Genomic DNA, 19,981 nt, shown 5'->3' with positions numbered 1-19,981 from the left:
CAAAAATTTACATCCGTCGCTAAAAATTAGCGCCTTTATTTACCTACAAAATTAGCGACGAAAGTGGGGCGACAAAAATTATTAAAAAATAGCGACGGATTTAACGACAAAAAACTTCGTCGCTGCGTTTATTTTACTTATCAAAACATTCCAAATTTAATTGCGACGAAAATTCCGTCGCTAGATTCGTAAAAATAATTTTGCCCAAGTTATTATTAGCGAAAAGATTATTTCCGTAGCTAGTTCCGTCGCTGTGTCTTTTTAAAGTTAAAGTTTATCTAGGGCACAAATTTGCTTACGAACTCATATTCTCTCTATCTATCAAACTCGCCCACTTTCTCTTATCTTCAATAGTGTGAGATTCTTGCTTCCAATACAACAAATTGGGCATGAATCTAAGGCTCATATACAATGGGAACATAGATATCCATATTTTGTTTTCTAATTTTGCTGGTTCATAGTTTTTCCTGATTTCTTTGAACATGCCATCAAATGGGTTTGAGTGGTTTCTTCAAATGAGTCTTTTGGTGAGTTCAAGATTACTTTTTTTCACTGTATTTTGGTTTTATATACACTTTAGTTCTACCACTTGTACATAATTTGATGGCTGCTTTGAATACTGCTTTAACCCTCTAGATCTAGTATTCTCTTTATTAATCTTTTGATTTGGAGGATTACATAGTGGACCCTAGCTATTTAGAATTGAGTTGTAGTTGTTGTATGGCTGTGTTGAAATACTTTTTGGTTCTAGCAATTTTGTTGAATTTGACAGCAACTTATTTACTTTTAACGATGATGTTTTTTTTTTGGATAAGGTAATAATGCTGCTTTAATCTTCTGGATCTGGTATTCTGTTTGTTAATTTAGATCTTAGTTCAATTCTAAGTTAGATTTAGGCTATGTGATATATAGCAGGTGAATTTATACTTCCTCCTATTTTCTTGATTTGGTTCTACCTGTGCTGTAAGTTTGCTTCAATTTTATGTCTTTCATTGAATGGGGTGTTAAAAGGTGCTTTATATTGTCGGGTTATTATTTGAGCTTCTATTCATGGCTTGTGTTTACTTATTTTTTGTTATAATTTTTTATTGTTCTGATTATTGTAGATTAAATTGATATGATTTTCATGCTTCAATGGCTGGTTGATACACATTTACTCTAGTCTCTTTCAAGTTAGATATTGTATATGAAATTATTATGCTTTATCTCATAAACATGATGAGATTGAATGCAACTTTTTTGAAATTTCCTTCAGGATTTTTCAGTGAAAGTGAAAGACGGATTCGCCCTTTGAAGTTCTTCGTTAGCTATCTCGACGGTATTTCTACAATAAGTACTATTATTAAATGATGGTTAAAGTTCATCTAGTTGACTATTATTAATCTCAAAAGTAAAAAAGTTGATCTACTTGATTGTCATTTTCTATTTGTAGTTTGACCAATTATTTTATGATTTCTTGTTATTTTCCAGTTATGCAATCTTGAAAATGATCTAAGGTTCTAATTCTTTCCCAAAAGGAAGGATCAACATGTACTGCTAGTTTAGCTGCCAGTTATATTAGAGAAGCTTGTGACAACATATATTTAAATAGAGACATTAATTAATTCTCTTTCATCATTACAGTTTGCTTTCGTGGGCCATAAAATTATATAAATTGATATTTATTTGTCCCGCAAAAAAGAAATTTTTGGAATGCATTAATAACCTCTCATTTGTTTCCTATTATGCTACAAGTCTTCAACATCCTGCTACAACACTCATTTTAAAATGTTTCAGTGCAAGTCATTTACATGTTAAATGTATTATGAACACATTAGAGATCCCAATTGCTTTACTGTTTCCTGATGCATATATTGGTTGCATTGCTTTGTTTATCCATGGATTATTGTTTCTTGATACTGCTCCAGTGGGTACATATATAAATGTATTGTTGTTCTATCTCACTATTTAGGCTATTACCTCATCTAGTGTGAAGAAAGGCGAGTTCCTTTTAGCTGATGTAAACACTCAGCTAAAGAACAAAAACTTCATAACTGATTGTTTTGTGAAGAAAGGCGAGTTCCTTATAGTTTATTTCTCTTTGCTCTTATTCGGATTGTTTCATGTTCTGTTATAGTGATGTTCATGTCTGATGTGATTAGATAAGCTACTTGAGACCATATTTGGTTTCGACCATTTATGGCAAGGATTTGTAGCAAGTAACCTCATTGGATTTTGGTATCAATCAACATTTTTATGATTAGGTTAGGATTTAAGAAAAAAGTTACGAAAACAGGAATAAGAAAGCTATGTCCATTCCTTTTAAAATTAAATAGGAGGAAACGTTAGGACTCAAGTTTTTACTCTGCTTTAATATTATATGTTTTGACTCAAGTTTTTACTCAAGTTGAGCTTTCTGTTTACAAGAGTGTACCTAGGCTGATCTATTTTCTTGGATGATAATATCATATGATATTCTTTTTTGCGCCATCCATGTCTACTTACTTGACCTATATTCTATTTTTTTTTTCATCTATCCAGTTCACTTGCACTTTTTTCCAAAAGAAGAAACTATATTTCTTACTTTGTCACCTTTTCACTGTTACATAAACTTCCATGTTAAACTCTTTAGTATTAATATCTAAAAAAAGCTTCGTCATTCTACATTTCCTGAAACTGAGCCGTAATTAAGTTAGAGTAGTGAAGGCTCACCTGAAAATTCATGACATAAGTATCAGCAGCAACATAAAGTGCAGCAACACGAGTGGTTGCTGAAGTCCATGGTATCGTATTTGACAAGTTAGAATGCTGATTTAGAAAGTTGAGAAGTGCTTTAACATAAGGCACCTTATTGCTCTTGGATCCAACTGAGCCAATAAGAACCTTAAGCTTCTCTCCTTACTATCTTTGTCAATTTAATGTTATTATCATCGCCTAGTAGAAAGAAAAAAGTTATATGTCTTTTAAGTTGTCTTGCTCTAAATACTTTGCCCACATTGGAGTTGATTTCGGAGGTGGAAATTAAGATTGGGAGCTTCAAAACCAGTTTGGAGACTTCTCTGCAATCAAAAGCTAGCCATGTCACTAATGAGCTTTGAAAAGTCTTTAATTTACATGGAAGTTCAAAAAACAAATTAAAATATTCTTTCTAGGTGCTTCCTTAAACTAACAAGATTTTGAAGGTGGGAACTTGTTTAGTTTTTAGTTTCTCTGTTCTACTTAAGTTGCTTCCTTTTCTCTATGTTATTTTTTAATTTTATTTTTATACAAACGTCTTTTTGCCAATCTTTTGAATTGAATATATTTTATATACGCTATTAAAAAGCGTCGAGATCCAACACCAAATGAAATACATTTGCACATTCATACACATGGTAATGATGAAAAAAAATTTGTTGGTGAGAAATCCCGAATTGTACATGTAAGTCAACTTTTTAAATAATTTTATTGACTTTACTTTCATATCTTTTTTTTTATTTTGTAAATTGAATACTCAATATTCTTTAATGTTTCAATTTCACTAATTATTAACTCTTCTACGGGAAAACTATCAGGAAATATTACATCAGCAAACACATAGCCAATCTGATATTGATCAGTGTAAAGCATATTACGAAGTTACGGGAGGAGAAAAGAAAAGAAGAGTATATGGTCTTGGATCTCAAGCAAAATGCTACTACGGGCCGAATCTTCATGACTCTTTTGGATCTGATGCAATATCCTCAGCAACACCTTCAAATGCTCAATCAACACCGATAGGGAATATGGATAAGTTAGTGACACAATTGATTCTTGTACTGACAGATCATATAGTTCCTGTAATCATTGAGCGGGTACGCGAATTAGTTTCTTTACCCTCGCATCAGCCAAATATTGATCTTACCAACCACCCATCAGATGTGGTACCTACAGTTCCTACCTCTTCTATTGTTGCTAGCATTGATGAGGTTCATGCATTGGGTTCTGACGATGACCATGACTCTCCGGCCTCACATAGTTAGCCTATTTTGTTTAAACTTTATTGTTGGTGCTTGTGGATGTTTTGTACTTAACGATACAATTATATGCATTATGCTATATATTTTGGACCTTGTTGAATATTTATTTATATTAATATCAGTCACTTTTAATTAAGTGTATTTAATAGCATTTATGTAATGTGCTCGAACATGATACACTTAAAATAATAAATAAATAAATAAAAAATTTAAAAAATCAGCGACATATTTTTCGAAGCTAAAATTAACTCATTAAATAAATATTGCGACGGATTGGCGAGAAAAGATTTTTATCGCTGAAACCAGTAAGAACTAGCGACGGATTATTTCATTGCTAATAAGAACAAATGACGAATTTTGTTATGAAGTGTAGCGACAAAATTAGTCAAAATAGCGACGACACAAAGCAAAATAACGACAAATATTTCGGTCGCTAAACTTGGCTACGGATATATTGCATCGCTAATCCATCGCTAGGTTTGCGACGGTTTTGCATTCTTCGTCGCTATGAGCTTAGCTACGAGCATTTTAGCGACCAACTTGAATCCATCGCGAATTCGACGCTAAACTCTTTTAGCAACGAAAATAACATGTATAGCGACGGAATACATCCGTCGCTAAACGCTGTTTTTTTTGTAGTGTCCTAACGTATGTGAGAGATCAATACAGAGGGTTTAAAGACGGGATTAGAGATAACGAAACCTTGGTGTGATCGTAATGAGCGGTGAATTAGTGTCAGGTAGCGTAGTTCGAGAGTATACGTCTAGTAAATTATGGTAGTTGCTCGAAAGAGAGCTACGACAGCCAAAGTACTCACGATCGGTAGAGAAAACTTAGGCGACATTATAGAAAACGTAGGGGGAAGGACTCCGACAATTGAAAAAATTATAACTCTATACCTCTCCTTAATCTTTTCTCCAACCCTTAGTATCTTTAGTTGTTAATCTACTCCTTTAATTTGTTAGTTAATTAGATATAAAAATCTTAATATTTATAACGTAGGAATTGTTCGAGCTTGTCTTCTTGGTGATAGTAAACAGTTGTAGTAAAATCTTAGTTCTCTGTGAGATTCGACTCCGGACTTTTAGACCGGATTATATTTACAGCGGCCGCTTAATGCTTTTATAAGGCATAGATGGGCGTGATCAGGCATCCTGTCACTTCTCTCTCGTTAAAGAAAGCATCAAAAACAAAGTCTAGGAAGGAAAAGATTTATTTTACCTAACATGGAAGAAAAAAATTCTATATGGTTTTAAAGTTTTAAATATTAAGATTTTTTATATAATTGAAATAAGGAAAGATTTAATTAGTAACATTTTAGTTGGTTTTAAATTAAAGTTCTAAATATTAGAAAAATAATTAAATTACAATTTTATCCAATATTAAATCTATTTTTAGAGGGCAAAAAAGGCAAACGATATTTCGCTAATGGCTTTCGCGCTTTTAATATAATACAGATTCTTCTAAAGCCTCACATCATTAAGAGCCTATTTGTCCAAGCTTCTCGGAGGCCAAAAGTATTTTTTTGTTTGGGTCAAAAAAGTACTTTTTGAAAACTTTAAGGTATTTGGCCAAAATAAAAAAAGGACTTTTGAGCAGTAGAAGCAGTTTTTTCGCTTTTGGGGAGAATCTGCAATCTAGCTTCTTCCAAGAAACAGAAGCAGAAGCAAAAAAATAATTTATTCAGGACAAAAATAACCTTACAATAAATTTACATTTTCCAAATTATCCCTCCTTAACTATCCGTAGGAATCAAAATAGTTGCATGACGGGCTAGATCCACAAATCTGGTCTCTTACTGGGTGACAGTCATACCACCCTATTGGAGGCGCTCGAACTGCCTGCGATACTCCTCTCTCATAGTAAAAGGAATGAACTTATGCAGAAATAGTTGTGAAAACTGATCCCAAGTAAGTGGAGATAAACCAGCTGGTCACCTTCGCACATAATCCTGTCACCACCACTTGGCAGAACCGGTAATCTGGAACACTTCAAATTCGACTCTAATGGACTCCACAATACCCATGTTGCGAAACACCTCGTGGCAACGGTCCAAATAGTCTTGGGGGTCCTCAGAAATTGCACCACCAAAGTGAACAGGAAAGAGCTCGGTGAACTTATTCAACCTCATCAATCCCTCAGAAGACATCGCGGGCCTCTCCTCAAGATGTGTAACAATAACAGGCTAAACTACCCAACTGCTGGAGTGTGATATATGGGAGCTATCTGCTCCGAGGTGTGAGTGGCAGGAGTCTATGCTTCTCCCCCATCCTGAGAGACAGCTGGTGCCATATGAAATACTCCAGCCTGAGCCATACTCTCCATGAGTCCAACTAAGCGGACTAGAGCATCCTGAAGTACGAGAGTAGCAATGAATCCCTCCGGGACCTGAGCGGGTACGACTGGTGCGGTCTGAACTGGGATCCCTTCCTCGTGCTCGGTCTGAGGCTCTACAACGGGTGCTGTTGCACATGCCCTAGGCTAAGCTCTGCCTCGGCCCCTACCCTTGGTAGTGGATGGGGGCTCTGGCTCCTGCCCGATTGTAGATGCTATGCTTCTTCTCGCCATCTACGAGAGAACAAGAATAGAACAGTTAAAACTTCACTAATAGAATAAGTCGCACGATAGAGAAAGAATAAGTGAAAGTTTCCTAAAGCCCTATAGCCTCTATAAGATAAGTACATACGTCTCCATACTTATCCTTCAGACTCTACTAAGCTTGCTCATGACTCGTGAGACCTAGGCAATCTAGTGCTCTGATACCAACTTGTCACGACCCGAAATCCCACACTCGAGACCGTGAGGGCACCTAACATTTTAATTGCAAGGCAAGCCAACATTAACTAAATTACTCAACCATTTTTAATAATTAAAATCAAAATGTCAACAACAATAACCGTAAAAGTCTAAAATAGAGTGATATAATACGGAACACCGTAATCAAAATATATCTTAGAATTTGGAGTCACGAACACATGAGCATCTAGAGTGTTACAGATAAAGTCTGAATAAAATAGAACTGTTTTGAAGCTAAATAAACAGTAATTATGGAACGAAAGGGGGCTTCAGGGCTGCGGACACCATGCAGTTATACCTAAAGTCTCCACAAATAGCTGAATCCGAGCAGTCTCGCTACGGGCCGCTAGGATCAACTCCGGTATTGCACAAGAAGTACATAACTGTAATATGAGTACAACCGACCACATGTACCCTGTAAGTATCGAGCCTAACCTCAACGAAGTAGTAACGAGGCTATGGCAAGCCACTCACAAATAACTTGTACGAGGTAATAACAACAAAAAATGGGGATAGAGATAAAGCAATAACTCGAATAAGCGGACCCGAAAGTCAACTACTAGAGAGCCCAGAATAACAAAGGCTCAAGTCTCATATCACAATAATGAGGATAACTTAACAATTACAAATAATTACAACATATCCAATCTGGTGCGGTGCGTAACTCGATCCCACCATATCATCATCTAATCATATCATAATCTGTCCTTATTCCTTCTTTCATCTCAATACCATTCAATTTCGTTAGGGCGTGCAACCCGCTCCACAAATAATTTTTAAATCATCAACATAACAATTCAACAACAATATTTACAAAATATCAATATCAAAGAAGTGAATATACAAGACAGTAGAGAACCACATAATAATTGGAGAAACAACACTTTAGGGTGCATCAAATAAATAAGAACAAGTAAAACATGTGACAATTTATATATACAATTAAAGCAAGTAGAAACATGTATCAAATAAGCAGAAATCATGTGAGGAATGAAAAAAGTAAGGTAAAGTAACAGTTAAGTGACAAGTAACAAATATAGCATGGAAGTCAAACAAAAGCATGTAACAATTAAAGCATATAACAAGAGATGCCATGGAATAAATGAAAACATGGAAATAAATATCTGAATTCCGCATGCTAAGTCTCATGACGGCGTATATATACTCGTCACCTCGCACATATGTTGTTTCCCACATAATTCACATAACAATTAATTCAACAAATTTTAATCCCCTCAAGTCAAGGTTAGACACAACACTTACCTCACTCTGCGAATCAAACAATCATTTAACCACGTCTTTGCCTTTTGAACAAGCCTCCAAACCAACCAAATATAGCAGATTATCGACCCAACGATTCAAAATTAGCTTTAGAAACTACCAATTAATGAAAAAGGTTCAATTTTGATTGTTTTTGAAAAAGCCAACAAAAGTCAACCCCGGGTCCGCTTGGTCAAAATCCGAAATTCAGACCAAATCCCAATTACTCATTCATCCCCGAGCCCGGTTATGTGATTTGTTTCGAAATCCGACCTCAATATGAGGTTTAGATATCAAATTTACAAAATCCCCAAATTTTACCCAAATCCCTAATTTTCACCATGAAAATCCTAGATTTGATGTTCAAATCTCAGCAAAAGTAATGGGAAATTAAAAGAAAGTGGATTAGAGTTACTTCCAATGATTTTGGGAAGAAAATTCTCTTGAAAAATCACCTCTCGAGTGTTTAGGGTTGAGAAATGGTGTAAAATGAGCTAAGTCTCGATTTTTCTTTCTTTTACCTAACTGCAGATGTCGCAATTGTGATGTCTTGTTCGTAATTGCGACCATCGTAAATGCGAAGCACAAGCCACAAATGCGAACTCTGCATGAGAAATCCAGATGTCGCAAATTCGACAAAAATGATTGCAAAAGCGAATATCCTACCTTCGCAAATGCGGCAAGATTCTTCGCAATTGCGAAGATGTTCTATTTTTGCCAGGCGTCACAAATGCGATGAAATTCTCGCAAAAGCGATCCTGGACTGTTCGCAAATGCGAACTCTTTCCTCGCAAATGCGAGGTTGCCCAATCCCAGGCCCTTCTCGCAAATGCAAACTTTTGTCGGCAAAAGCGAGGCTCGCAATTACGAGCCAGACCTCGCAAATGCGAGATCTGCAACTGAAAACCAGAACTCGTAAAGGCACCATCATACTTCAAACCATGGAAACGCATTCAAAACGCGTCTGAAACTCACTCGATCCCTCGAGCTCCAAACCAAACATGCACACAAGTGTAATAACATCATACGAACTCGCTCGCACGTTCAAATCACCAAAATAACTTCTAATACTACAAATCGAACGTAAAAATGAATGAAATTTCAAAGGAAAACTCAAGAATAACTAAAATCACAACTAAGCGTCTCATTTACATTAAATCAACTCTGAATTGCACCAAAATTTATAGGCAAGTTTCAAATAGTAACATGCCTATACCAAGTCCCAATATCAAAATCTAAACCCGATAGCCATAAAGTCAACTTATGGTCAAACCTAGAAAATTTTCAAACTTTCAAATTACTAGCTTTCGGCCAAATGAGTCAAATCAACTTAGGGACCTCCGATTTCAATTCCGGGCATACGTCCTTATCCGAAATAACAATACGGATCTATATTGTCGAAACACCGATTCGGGGTCATTTACACAAAATATTGACTGTGATCAACTCAAGTTATTTTTAAATCCAGAAATCATATTTTCTTCAAATTTTTAGGAAATACCTTTTCAAAAAGCGACACGGACCACGCGCGTAAAGCAAGAAACATCAAACGGAGCTAATGGAGGTCTCAGAACACAAAAATAAGAGCTAGTATTCAAAATGACCTATCGGGTTGTCATAGTTCACACGTCCAGCAATCTCCCTCTCGAACTAAGTTCAACAAGTCCCTGCTATAATTGCCCCATCAACAAGTCCCTCGAGTCTATGAGGCAATTTTCGAAATTAAGTTATGCGTGGCTTATCACTAGCCTCCGCAACAATTTTTCATCAATAAGCCCCTCAAATTAAGTTTTACATGAATCATTATCACGATATATAGGTAAATTTTTGACGTCCGCTATATCTCACCCATATGACCTAGTATTTATGACCACCGAACCTATGAGTTAGCTTCTTCTTGTGCATGAGTGTCTCCAAACTATCTTTGGCATGGTAGTAAATTGTACCCTAAATTATCACTCTTTCATTTGCATGTTCATCCCAGCCATCGCATTTGACACGAGTTTATTGTGCTCAGCCAATACAAATATACTTTTGACATGGTGTTATATCATCCATTTTGGTCCAAATCCACACAATTTTCCTTAAAACCCCTTTTATACCTTTAGAAATATTCATAAACCATATCTTCCTTTTCTTTTCAATTATCAATGTAATATATACTTTGTCACACACCCAACACTAAATTTGGAACTTATGGCTTCAATTTTATTGTCTTACTATCATTCTTAAGTTCATTTTATACAAATTAGTGCAATAATTGGGAAAAACAGACTCCACTCTTAAACATGTTTTCTCAGAACACTTTTCGAAGTAGAATTAAGATCTTTTAAAAATAATAACATCCACATACTTGGAATTAAAAAATGTCCAAATACCCACTGGTCGTGTTTTGATCATTCCATAAGTGGAAAATAACATATTCATCATTTCTCCACTTCTTTTCTTCTATTTCTGTTCCTTTCCCGGAGCTAATCATTTCATTATAAATAAAGATTTCAAAGTCAAAACCTTAGTTTTTTTTATAAAAAAAAATCTAAGCCTCTCGAACATTGTTTCGTGCAAAAGAAACAGTTACAAGTTGCTTTGAAATCCTAGATAGACACACAGCTAAGTTCATGTAACTAAAACTTTTATAGCATACATTTTTCTTCCTTCATATAGAACAGTGTTTTATTACATTAACATACCTTTGATTTCACTCTTTTCCTACAATTTAAGTTATATATACTGATAATGATAATATATATAAATTTTACACTATCAATATATTACTACAACTTATAATAGTCGAAGGTATTTATTTTATTTTTCAGTTATTAATCTTACTTTTTCATAGATGTTTGTTTGTATCTTTAAGAAGCATCAATGTATAAAAGTTAAATTCAACTTAAATCAATTATTATATGGTCACTTCCATTTGAACAAAGCAATTTTGGTTAAAAATCATAGTGACATTACACCTGCAATATTGCCTTTGGCACTTTACATGTAAGTCCATTTTTATTCATCTTTGCCATAATGGTTTCTTGGTAAAGAATCAAATAATTACATAAGGGTGTAAAGTATGATGAGTAACTACTTTTTTACCTTATCAACTGATATGACAGTTATTACCTTAACAAGAAAACAAACAAATGTCTTTCTCTTTTCCCCCACAGCTAATACCCTCTTCTCACTCACCATATTATTATTAGGGCCGTACAATGTATTAAACTCTTGTTATGCATAGGATTTGACAAATGACTGGATCACAAATTGTCTATTGTACGTAATTTTACCTTGTATTTTTATAAAAGATTATTTTTACGAATCGAACTTCATCATTACTTCTCATAAAATCCCATAGCTTCATAAAACAACACACACCCTTACCCCACACAAAAATCCAAATCCCATTTCTCGTGAGTACATAACTGCATATGTTGAGGGTGGTGATGTGGTAGGTGGGTTTAGGGGGGGGGGTAAGAGGGTTAAAGAGAGAAGAGTGGTCGTTATCAAACTTGAGAAAGGATTACCCATTTGGGCTTTCCTTCTTTGCATAGACAGCGACTTATGATGAAGTGAAGCCTGAGAAAACTCTGCTTCTACCATTACACACACACATAATGAAATAATAAAGATAAAAGAACAGTACTTTTTATAAATAAATGTGTATGAGTAGTAGCAATAAAAAGGCACTAGTAAATGAAAAGCAAGTGTATAGGGAGAGAGAGAATAGTACTAATACTAGTATCCATAGCTGTAATGTTGCAGGTCTGATTTTTGCAGACAGAGGTCCTTCTTGGGCACAACCTCTTTTAACTTTATCTTCTCCAAATAATTCTCTCTTCCCTTCTTTCTTTCTTTTACATTTTACATTTTACATTTATTTATTTATGTACATTACATTTTCATCCTCTCTCTCTCTGTCTGCCAGATAACGATGTGATTGAACACTACACTACCCCTTCTTCTGCTCTCTCAGCTCACACTCCCCACCCCCGTAACCCCACCACCCCCACAAGGCCAAAAATACTTCTTTTCTTTCTCTCTTCAAAATTTTACATAATTCTAAGTAATTATTCCTCCATTCTCTATCTCAAATATCAATGTCGGTAAGCCCAAGAAGAAGTGGCTTTCATACTTTCCATTTCAAAGCAACCATTTTTGCAGAGTCAGTCTTGAGTTAGTCAAAGCTTCATTTCTCCAGTAGTAGTCACCATAATAAAAAGTTTAAGTCTTTGACAGTGACTTGTTAGTATTAGCTTCTTTTATGTTTGCTGGTTCTAAACTCTCTTCTTGTTACAAAAGCTCTCAAGAACTTTGTGAGATAGAGAGGGCAAAAAAAACCAATGGCAGCATTTTCGTTTGTTATGTTTCAAAGGTGCAATCTTTTCTCTGAGTTTCTTCTTGTGGGGTTCTTGCTGTTTTTGAGCTTTGGTCCTGTGGTTTCTGATGATGGTGAGTAGGGCATTATTCTTTATGTGTTTCTTTAATCTTGGTAGGTCTTTATTATTTTAATGTTAAACATGTTTAAAAAAGAAGTTACCTTTCTTTATTTTAATCATTTTTTTAATTGGTCTTTTTGACGTTATTATGATTTGATTAATACTATGTTTGTCCTTGTTTTTAAGGTTTATTCTTTTGTCTTTTTTATTGGAAAAAAGGTTCAACATTGTTGGAGATTAAGAAGTCATTTAGAGACGTGGAGAATGTTTTGTATGACTGGACAGACTCTCCCTCTTCTGATTACTGTGCTTGGAGAGGTGTTACCTGTGACAATGTCACCTTCAATATTGTTTCACTGTAAGTTATACTAGTAACTTTTTGATGCATTACATTGTTGAGTTTAAAGTGGTAATCTTTTTTGTTAATTGGTTGCTTTTTATGTATCTTGTAGTAATTTTTCTAGTTTGAATCTTGATGGGGAGTTATCTCCTGCAATAGGACAGCTCAAAGGCCTGATATCTATGTAAAATCTCTTTCCCTTTTGGTCTTGCTTGCTCTTTTTTTTAGGTTTGGACATGGTACATTTTATAGTAAATGTTAATTTATTTTTTGTTATATTAATAGTGATTTAAGGGGAAATCGCCTTACGGGCCAGATACCGGATGAGATTGGTGACTGTTCAGCCTTGAAAAACTTGTAAGTCTTTTCTTTAAAAAAAGGTGATGACTAATCCATAAGTTGTTTTGAAAAATAATCAATTTTTCCTTATTGTTAGGGACTTATCCTTTAATGAGCTTTATGGTGATATTCCCTTTTCCATATCAAAACTTAAGCAGCTGGAATATCTGTAAGTTTTGTTACTTTGCTTAACTAGATGTTCTATTATTTGGTTTCCAAGATTGTTAATTACTCAAGCTTGTCTTAATTGAACTTAGGATTTTGAAAAATAATCAGTTGATTGGCCCAATTCCATCAACATTGTCACAGATCCCAAATTTGAAAGTTTTGTAAGTATCATCTCTTCTACTACTTTATGACATTGTTAGATTATGAATGATTTCAACATAATAATGCCAAAAAAATTGTTCCAGGGACCTGGCTCAAAACAAGTTGAGTGGAGAAATTCCTAGGCTTATATATTGGAATGAAGTCCTGCAGTACTTGTAAGTGTCTTTGGTATATTATACCATCAGGTCAGTATTTATGAATGAACATCATGTTGTATAATTTTTATTCACATAATAGGGGACTACGCGGAAACAACTTGGGTGGATCACTTTCTCCTGATATGTGTCAGCTTACCGGCCTGTGGTATTTGTAAGTTCCTAATCTTTTCGTTCTTAAGATCATGCGTTTAACTCCTTTTAGAGATAATCTGAATCGATTATCCATCATTTGTTTTGTTCAGTGATGTTCGGAACAATAGTTTGACTGGTTCCATTCCTCAAAACATTGGCAATTGTACTGCCTTCCAAGTTCTGTAAGTATCTTCACCCAAATGAATGAAGTCAGCTATTTTTCTATTTATGTTTTGTTCGACATATAATGCCTTGTTTTATGCTGTCAGAGATTTGTCTTATAATGATTTGACCGGAGAGATTCCTTTCAACATTGGTTTCCTGCAAGTAGCTACCTTGTAAGTTTATGCTGCTGCTTCTCTTTTTTCACAAAGCAATTGCATGGTTTATGGTTATATATATCGAATGTGAAACTTTGTTGTGCCAGGTCTTTGCAAGGTAATCGTCTTTCAGGGCAGATCCCTTCCGTCATTGGATTGATGCAGGCTCTTGCAGTTTTGTGAGTGCTTTCTGACCATGCATGAGATTTCTGGAGATCAAATAATGCATCTTTTGTCTAAGCTTTTTCGACTGTTTTATATCCAGGGACTTGAGCTGCAATAATTTGAGCGGAATAATTCCTTCAATTCTTGGGAATTTGACCTACACCGAAAAGTTGTATGTACTAAAATTTTTGTTATTTCAATATCTTGGGAACTATTCACGCTGTATCTGTTATTTTACTTTCCCTAGGGATCTAACTTTATCTTTAGAAGCAATTTGATTATTTTGTTCTACCAAAATACTGTACTTGATTGATGTACTGTAATTTTTTTAATTGCAGGTATTTGCACGGGAACAAGCTAACTGGCCCCATTCCACCAGAGCTTGGGAATATGTCAAAGCTACACTACCTGTATGGATGCTTTCTATCAAATATGATCAGTGCACTTAATATTTCTCCGGCTTTGTTTAGTTTGCATTTGAGACTCTCGTCAACCCTGAAAACGGTATTTTGCAGGGAATTGAATGATAACCAACTTACTGGATGCATTCCACCAGAATTGGGGAAGCTAAATGAGTTGTTTGACTTGTACATCCTCTATCTCTTTAGCTTCTACTTTGGACTTGTTATCATCTGTTTTTTGAGTTGCTTATGTGTTATGTTTCAGAAATGTTGCAAACAATCACCTTGATGGGCCCATACCGTCCAATCTTAGCTGCTGTACTAATCTGAACAGTCTGTAAGTGTTTTTTCATGTCTGTTGTGTCTTAATTATGACTAGCCAATCTTGTAGGAGAATTTATTCATCCACTAGTTTGGTTGCAGCAACGTTCACGGAAACAAATTGAATGGAACGATTCCACCCGCCTTTCAGAAGCTCGAAAGCATGACCTATCTGTAAGTTCTTACTCTCTGGTTTAACGTCAACAGTTTTAAACTCTGTATTTTTTTCATAAAAGAACTATTCTCAGCATCATCCCAGTTATGTGAACTTCAAAATCCAATTTTGCGTACCACGAGCATTTATTGTGTCTCTTCTTTGTTACTTTCTTCAGGAATCTTTCCTCCAACAATCTCAAAGGTCCAATTCCAATTGAGCTTTCTCGTATTGGGAATTTAGACACATTGTAAGTACAATTTTTTTTTCATCCACTTTAATTTCTTCCCTCCAATTATGGTTGCAGCAAAAAAACCTTTTTCTCAGTTTTAGTACTCTTCTACATTTGGTGGCTTAGGGACTTATCAAACAACAGGATCAGTGGTTCTATACCTTCTTCCCTTGGTGATTTGGAACATCTTCTTAAACTGTGAGTGCATATCTGTTTGATTGTCTGTTAACTATTGTATAACTCTTGTACTCACATTCATTTTGTGAATTTTCTGTAGGAACTTGAGCAAGAATGATATAAATGGATACTTGCCAGCAGAATTTGGCAATTTAAGAAGCATCATGGAGATGTAAGGACACCTATTTGCTAAATTCAGGGAGCTAGATTTTATGGTTCGCTTGAGTTTCAGCTTCTTTGTCCACTTAATTGCAGTGACTTGTCAAGTAATCTCCTCTCTGGTCCCATACCTCAGGAACTTGGTCAACTTCAAAATCTCTACTTGCTGTAAGTATTTTAGAATTATTCATTTTTGCTAGTGGCGACAATTTTTAATCAGCACTATGATGGAGTGGCAGTTGATGATACTGTACAAGGAACTAGGATGAACTTCTAAACTTGGAAACTTGAGAAGCACTTAATTTGGGAACTTTAAGAGCTCATAAGCTACTGATCATATGATCCTGTCTCAATTTTTCTTATTGATAAGCGTGGGACTCATACATAGCATTTCTCTATCTTTATTTTGTTGATGCTTGATTATTCTACAAAATAATTAACAGGAAGGTAGAGAACAACAATTTATCAGGCGATGTCATGTCATTAGCCAGTTGCCTCAGTCTAAATGTCCTGTGAGTATGCGCACTGGCAGTACTACACGTGCACGATTAAGTGTTGTTCGGTATAGCTAATGCAACTTTATCTTGGCAGGAATGTCTCGTACAATAATCTGGGTGGGAATATTCCAACAGGAAATAATTTCTCTAGATTTTCACCAGACAGGTAGGGGAGCTATAAATATTTCCACTCACCAGTCAAAAATTCATTGGGTATTGGTTCATAGCTTCTAATCCTTTTCTTTTGTTTTTTGTTGCCTTAAAAGTTTCATAGGAAATCCAGATCTGTGTGGATATTGGCTCAGTTCTCCTTGTCATGCATCTCATCCAACAGAGCGAGGTGGGAACAAACTCAAACCGAACTTTCTAAAACTTGTTCTGTTGCATTCCTGAAGTTTTTTTTACCTTAGACACCTGCAAATTTTATTAACCGCGGCAGCCAGATACATTGATTAATGTGGAATTTCTTGGTTGAGCAATCCTTTAGGCTGTATTAGGGAACTACTAATGGATATGGATTGAACTGAAATCATATTCAATTGGTTGTAGTAAAGTTGGCTTAAAGATGCTTCAGCTATGAAATGAAAGTGCATTGGTCATATCCCGCATCAGTATATTAAGTTGACAATTTTTTTAGCAGTTGTCTAATTAAAAATCTGACTCATTGGACAATTGCAGTTTCAATTTCTAAAGCAGCTATACTTGGTATTGCTTTGGGTGCGCTGGTGATTCTTCTGATGATACTGGTAGCAGCATGCCGACCACAGAATCCTGCACCCTTCTTGGAAGGATCTATTGACAAACCAGGTATTATTTTTTCCCGTAACAGATGAACCATCCTCAATATATTATTGTAGTACCATTCACTGATCGTTTGATGATTTTATCAACAGTCAATTACTCATCTCCGAAGCTTGTTATCCTTCATATGAATATGGCACTTCATGTTTATGAAGACGTTATGAGGATGACTGAGAACTTGAGTGAGAAGTTTATAATTGGTTCTGGGGCATCTAGCACTGTATATAAATGCGTTCTGAAAAATTGCAAGCCAGTAGCTATCAAGAAATTGTACTCTCACAACCCCCAATACTTGAAGGAATTTGAGACTGAACTTGAGACAGTCGGGAGCATTAAGCATCGTAATCTTGTCAGCCTCCAAGGATATTCACTTTCTCCGTGCGGCCATCTTCTTTTTTATGACTACATGGAAAATGGTAGCCTTTGGGATTTGCTTCATGGTTAGTACTCTAAAGCAGTTGAGATTATTGGCGCGTTGAATTTATGTTAAAGGTCAGTAATCAGTCATCTTTGGCTTTATACTTTATTCCAGGTCCTAGTAGTAAGAAGAAAAAGCTTGATTGGGATACTCGCATTCGAATTGCATTGGGATCAGCTCAAGGCCTCGCATATCTTCACCATGATTGTAGCCCTCGAATAATCCACCGTGATGTTAAATCATCAAATATTTTGTTGGACAGAGACTTTGAAGCTCACCTGACTGATTTTGGCATTGCTAAAAGCTTATGCACATCCAAGTCCTACACATCCACATACATTATGGGAACCATTGGTTATATTGATCCAGAGTATGCTCGTACTTCTCGCCTCACGGAGAAGTCTGATGTCTACAGCTATGGAATTGTTTTATTGGAGTTGCTCACCGGAAGGAAAGCTGTGGATAATGAATCAAATCTACACCATGTGGTAAGCTCTTCAAGTTATTTGACATATCCCTTTTCCAATCTTAGAAAACCTTTTGTTGTTTTGCTTTTAATTAAACTGGCGGATCATGATGTTTTCTCCTTACATTAGCTCATCAAAGTAACTCTTTAGTTGCTTAATGGGACGCAAGAAATGTAGTAAATGTGGACTTGTGCTATGATAGTCACTTTATATAAAGATTCGGATGATCTTGAACAGTTTTACATATTTTTCAGATTCTAACAAAGGCAGCAAATAATGCTGTTATGGAAACAGTGGATCCTGAGATCACAGCCACATGCAAAGATCTTGGAGATGTAAAGAAGGTTTTTCAGCTTGCCCTTCTATGTACCAAAAGACAGCCAGCTGAAAGACCTACAATGCATGAAGTGGCCAGAGTACTCGAAAGTTTAGTACCCGTAGCTGAAACGAAACAGCCGAATCCAACTCCACCTGCATTGCTCCCATCTGCCAAGGTTCCTTGCTATATGGATGAATATGTCAACCTCAAGACACCACACCTAGTGAATTGTTCATCTATGAGCACTTCAGATGCCCAACTTTTTCTTAAATTTGGAGAGGTGATATCCCAGAATAGTGTCTGAAAAACATATTGAGTGTTGTGTTACAATTCAGTATTTTGTTTGGAAGAAAAAAATATCTATCTTGAAGAATCAAGATTTGGTGAGATTTTGTATAAAGATGTAGTGGCAAGTATAATATTATTGTTAGATAGTTGTAGTAAGATGCATAGTGGACCAGGCTTTTCCACTCCTATAGGTCTTGTGTTTGTGTATCTCAAAATTCATGTATAAATATTTCACTTTTTACCCTTGTCAAAATGGAAGAGGTAGTTTTAAATTATTGGTTTTGGGGCCACTGGTGCTATGAGTATGGACTGTACTGTCTGCAAGATTTTTGGCTCACACTTTGAGGTGGCCTTAGCACTGCATCTGTTGTATAGCAATAATGGATTGAATTGTGGACCTAAGTTTGACAGCATCTCTGCTGCTGTTTCTTGACTGCTATTTGTGCATTTATTTGGTGGACTGTAGCTTCCTCAGAAACATTGAAACCTTTGGTGGTGTGATAATTCCATATCGATAAAATAGGCATTGTGTATATAAGTAAACATTCCTTAAACTTAATATGCCTTAAATTTTAGTGACGCCTTTTAAAATAGTACGGACTTAGAATCAAAATGGACAATATCACTAGTGTGTTGGGCTGTCACATATGGCTAAGTTACTATATACATGGATAGTGAAATCTTTTTTAACATGTTCATTATTATTTCTATCAAGTTAATCAAATCATATAGATATTTATTTATAAAAAATACACCTAATATATTGAAAATGATTCAAAAATACCATACGTTAACCTATTGGTCCGCAAATGCCCCTAACGTTTATTTTTGGGCTTAAACTTACCCCTATATCTAACAGAAAGGCCAACAATACCTCTAATGTATTAAAAATGGTTTAAAAATATCTTCCGTTAACTTTTTGGTCCGCAAATGCCCCTAACGTTTGTTTTTGGGTTCAAACTTACCCCTATATCTAACAAAACTAACCTTGTCAATTTTTTGACTTTAACTTCGCCATGTGGCATTTTCTTAACCCGTCACGTATATTATTTGTATTAAATAAACTCACCTATTTCTTTTAAAATACCCAACGACCCTGACCCGCTCTTATATATTTGGACGGTCGGCTAAAAATAATTACATTCGCTAGTTAAATATATAAAAAATATACATTGATTATATATAAAAATATGTATATTATGCATTAATATTTTAATATATATTTTACATGATATTATTTTTAGGAGAAATTATACGGTGTAGTTTTCCTTCAAATTTTGCAGATCTTAACAAGTTTAACAAATACAAATTTTAATTTGCAAACATAAAAATGATAATGTCGTATGTATATGATTCTAAAGGAGAGTAAAGAAACAGATAGAAAGGAAACTATTTAAAACCTTTAATTATATACATATCCAACTGCTTAGCACATTAATGGCTTCGCATGATCTTTTCAATGGGAACTAATAGTGTTTTAATATATAACGATATAGCTAA

General features: G+C 35.2%; 1 protein-coding gene and 1 long non-coding RNA gene across 3 annotated transcripts; both read left to right on the top strand.

Annotated features, from left to right (window-relative positions):
• The first annotated feature begins 307 nt into the window (after positions 1-307).
• LOC107830797 (uncharacterized) lies at positions 308-4,067 on the top strand. The gene is made up of 3 exons (XR_001658224.2): positions 308-527; positions 1,256-1,318; positions 3,534-4,067. It is a non-coding gene; the product is annotated as an uncharacterized LOC107830797 (long non-coding RNA).
• A 7,561-nt stretch (positions 4,068-11,628) lies between these two features.
• On the top strand, positions 11,629-18,756 carry LOC107830796 (LRR receptor-like serine/threonine-protein kinase ERECTA). 2 transcript variants are annotated; one of them, XM_016658448.2, is made up of 27 exons: positions 11,629-12,476; positions 12,683-12,821; positions 12,916-12,987; positions 13,089-13,160; positions 13,240-13,311; positions 13,400-13,471; positions 13,556-13,627; positions 13,710-13,781; positions 13,873-13,944; positions 14,032-14,100; positions 14,190-14,261; positions 14,348-14,419; positions 14,586-14,657; positions 14,763-14,834; positions 14,914-14,985; positions 15,072-15,143; positions 15,302-15,373; positions 15,482-15,553; positions 15,633-15,704; positions 15,788-15,859; positions 16,135-16,203; positions 16,283-16,354; positions 16,455-16,528; positions 16,867-16,995; positions 17,082-17,429; positions 17,522-17,895; positions 18,129-18,756. In XM_016658448.2, the coding sequence occupies exons 1-27, from the start codon at positions 12,368-12,370 to the stop codon at positions 18,495-18,497; spliced, it is 2,976 nt and encodes a 991-aa protein (XP_016513934.2). In that variant the 5' UTR covers positions 11,629-12,367; the 3' UTR covers positions 18,498-18,756. The 2 variants fall into 2 exon arrangements, with proteins under 2 accessions (XP_016513934.2, XP_075102833.1); XM_075246732.1 differs by having other exon boundaries at positions 17,082-17,433; positions 17,529-17,895.
• Positions 18,757-19,981: the final 1,225 nt, after the last annotated feature.

The sequence above is a fragment of the Nicotiana tabacum genome, chromosome 23 (genome assembly GCF_000715075.1).
Source record: "Nicotiana tabacum cultivar K326 chromosome 23, ASM71507v2, whole genome shotgun sequence".
In the NCBI taxonomy this organism is placed as follows: Eukaryota; Viridiplantae; Streptophyta; class Magnoliopsida; order Solanales; family Solanaceae; genus Nicotiana; species Nicotiana tabacum.
The sequence above is the reverse complement of the archived record's forward strand: the minus strand, read 5'-3'. Positions and strand labels throughout refer to the sequence as shown.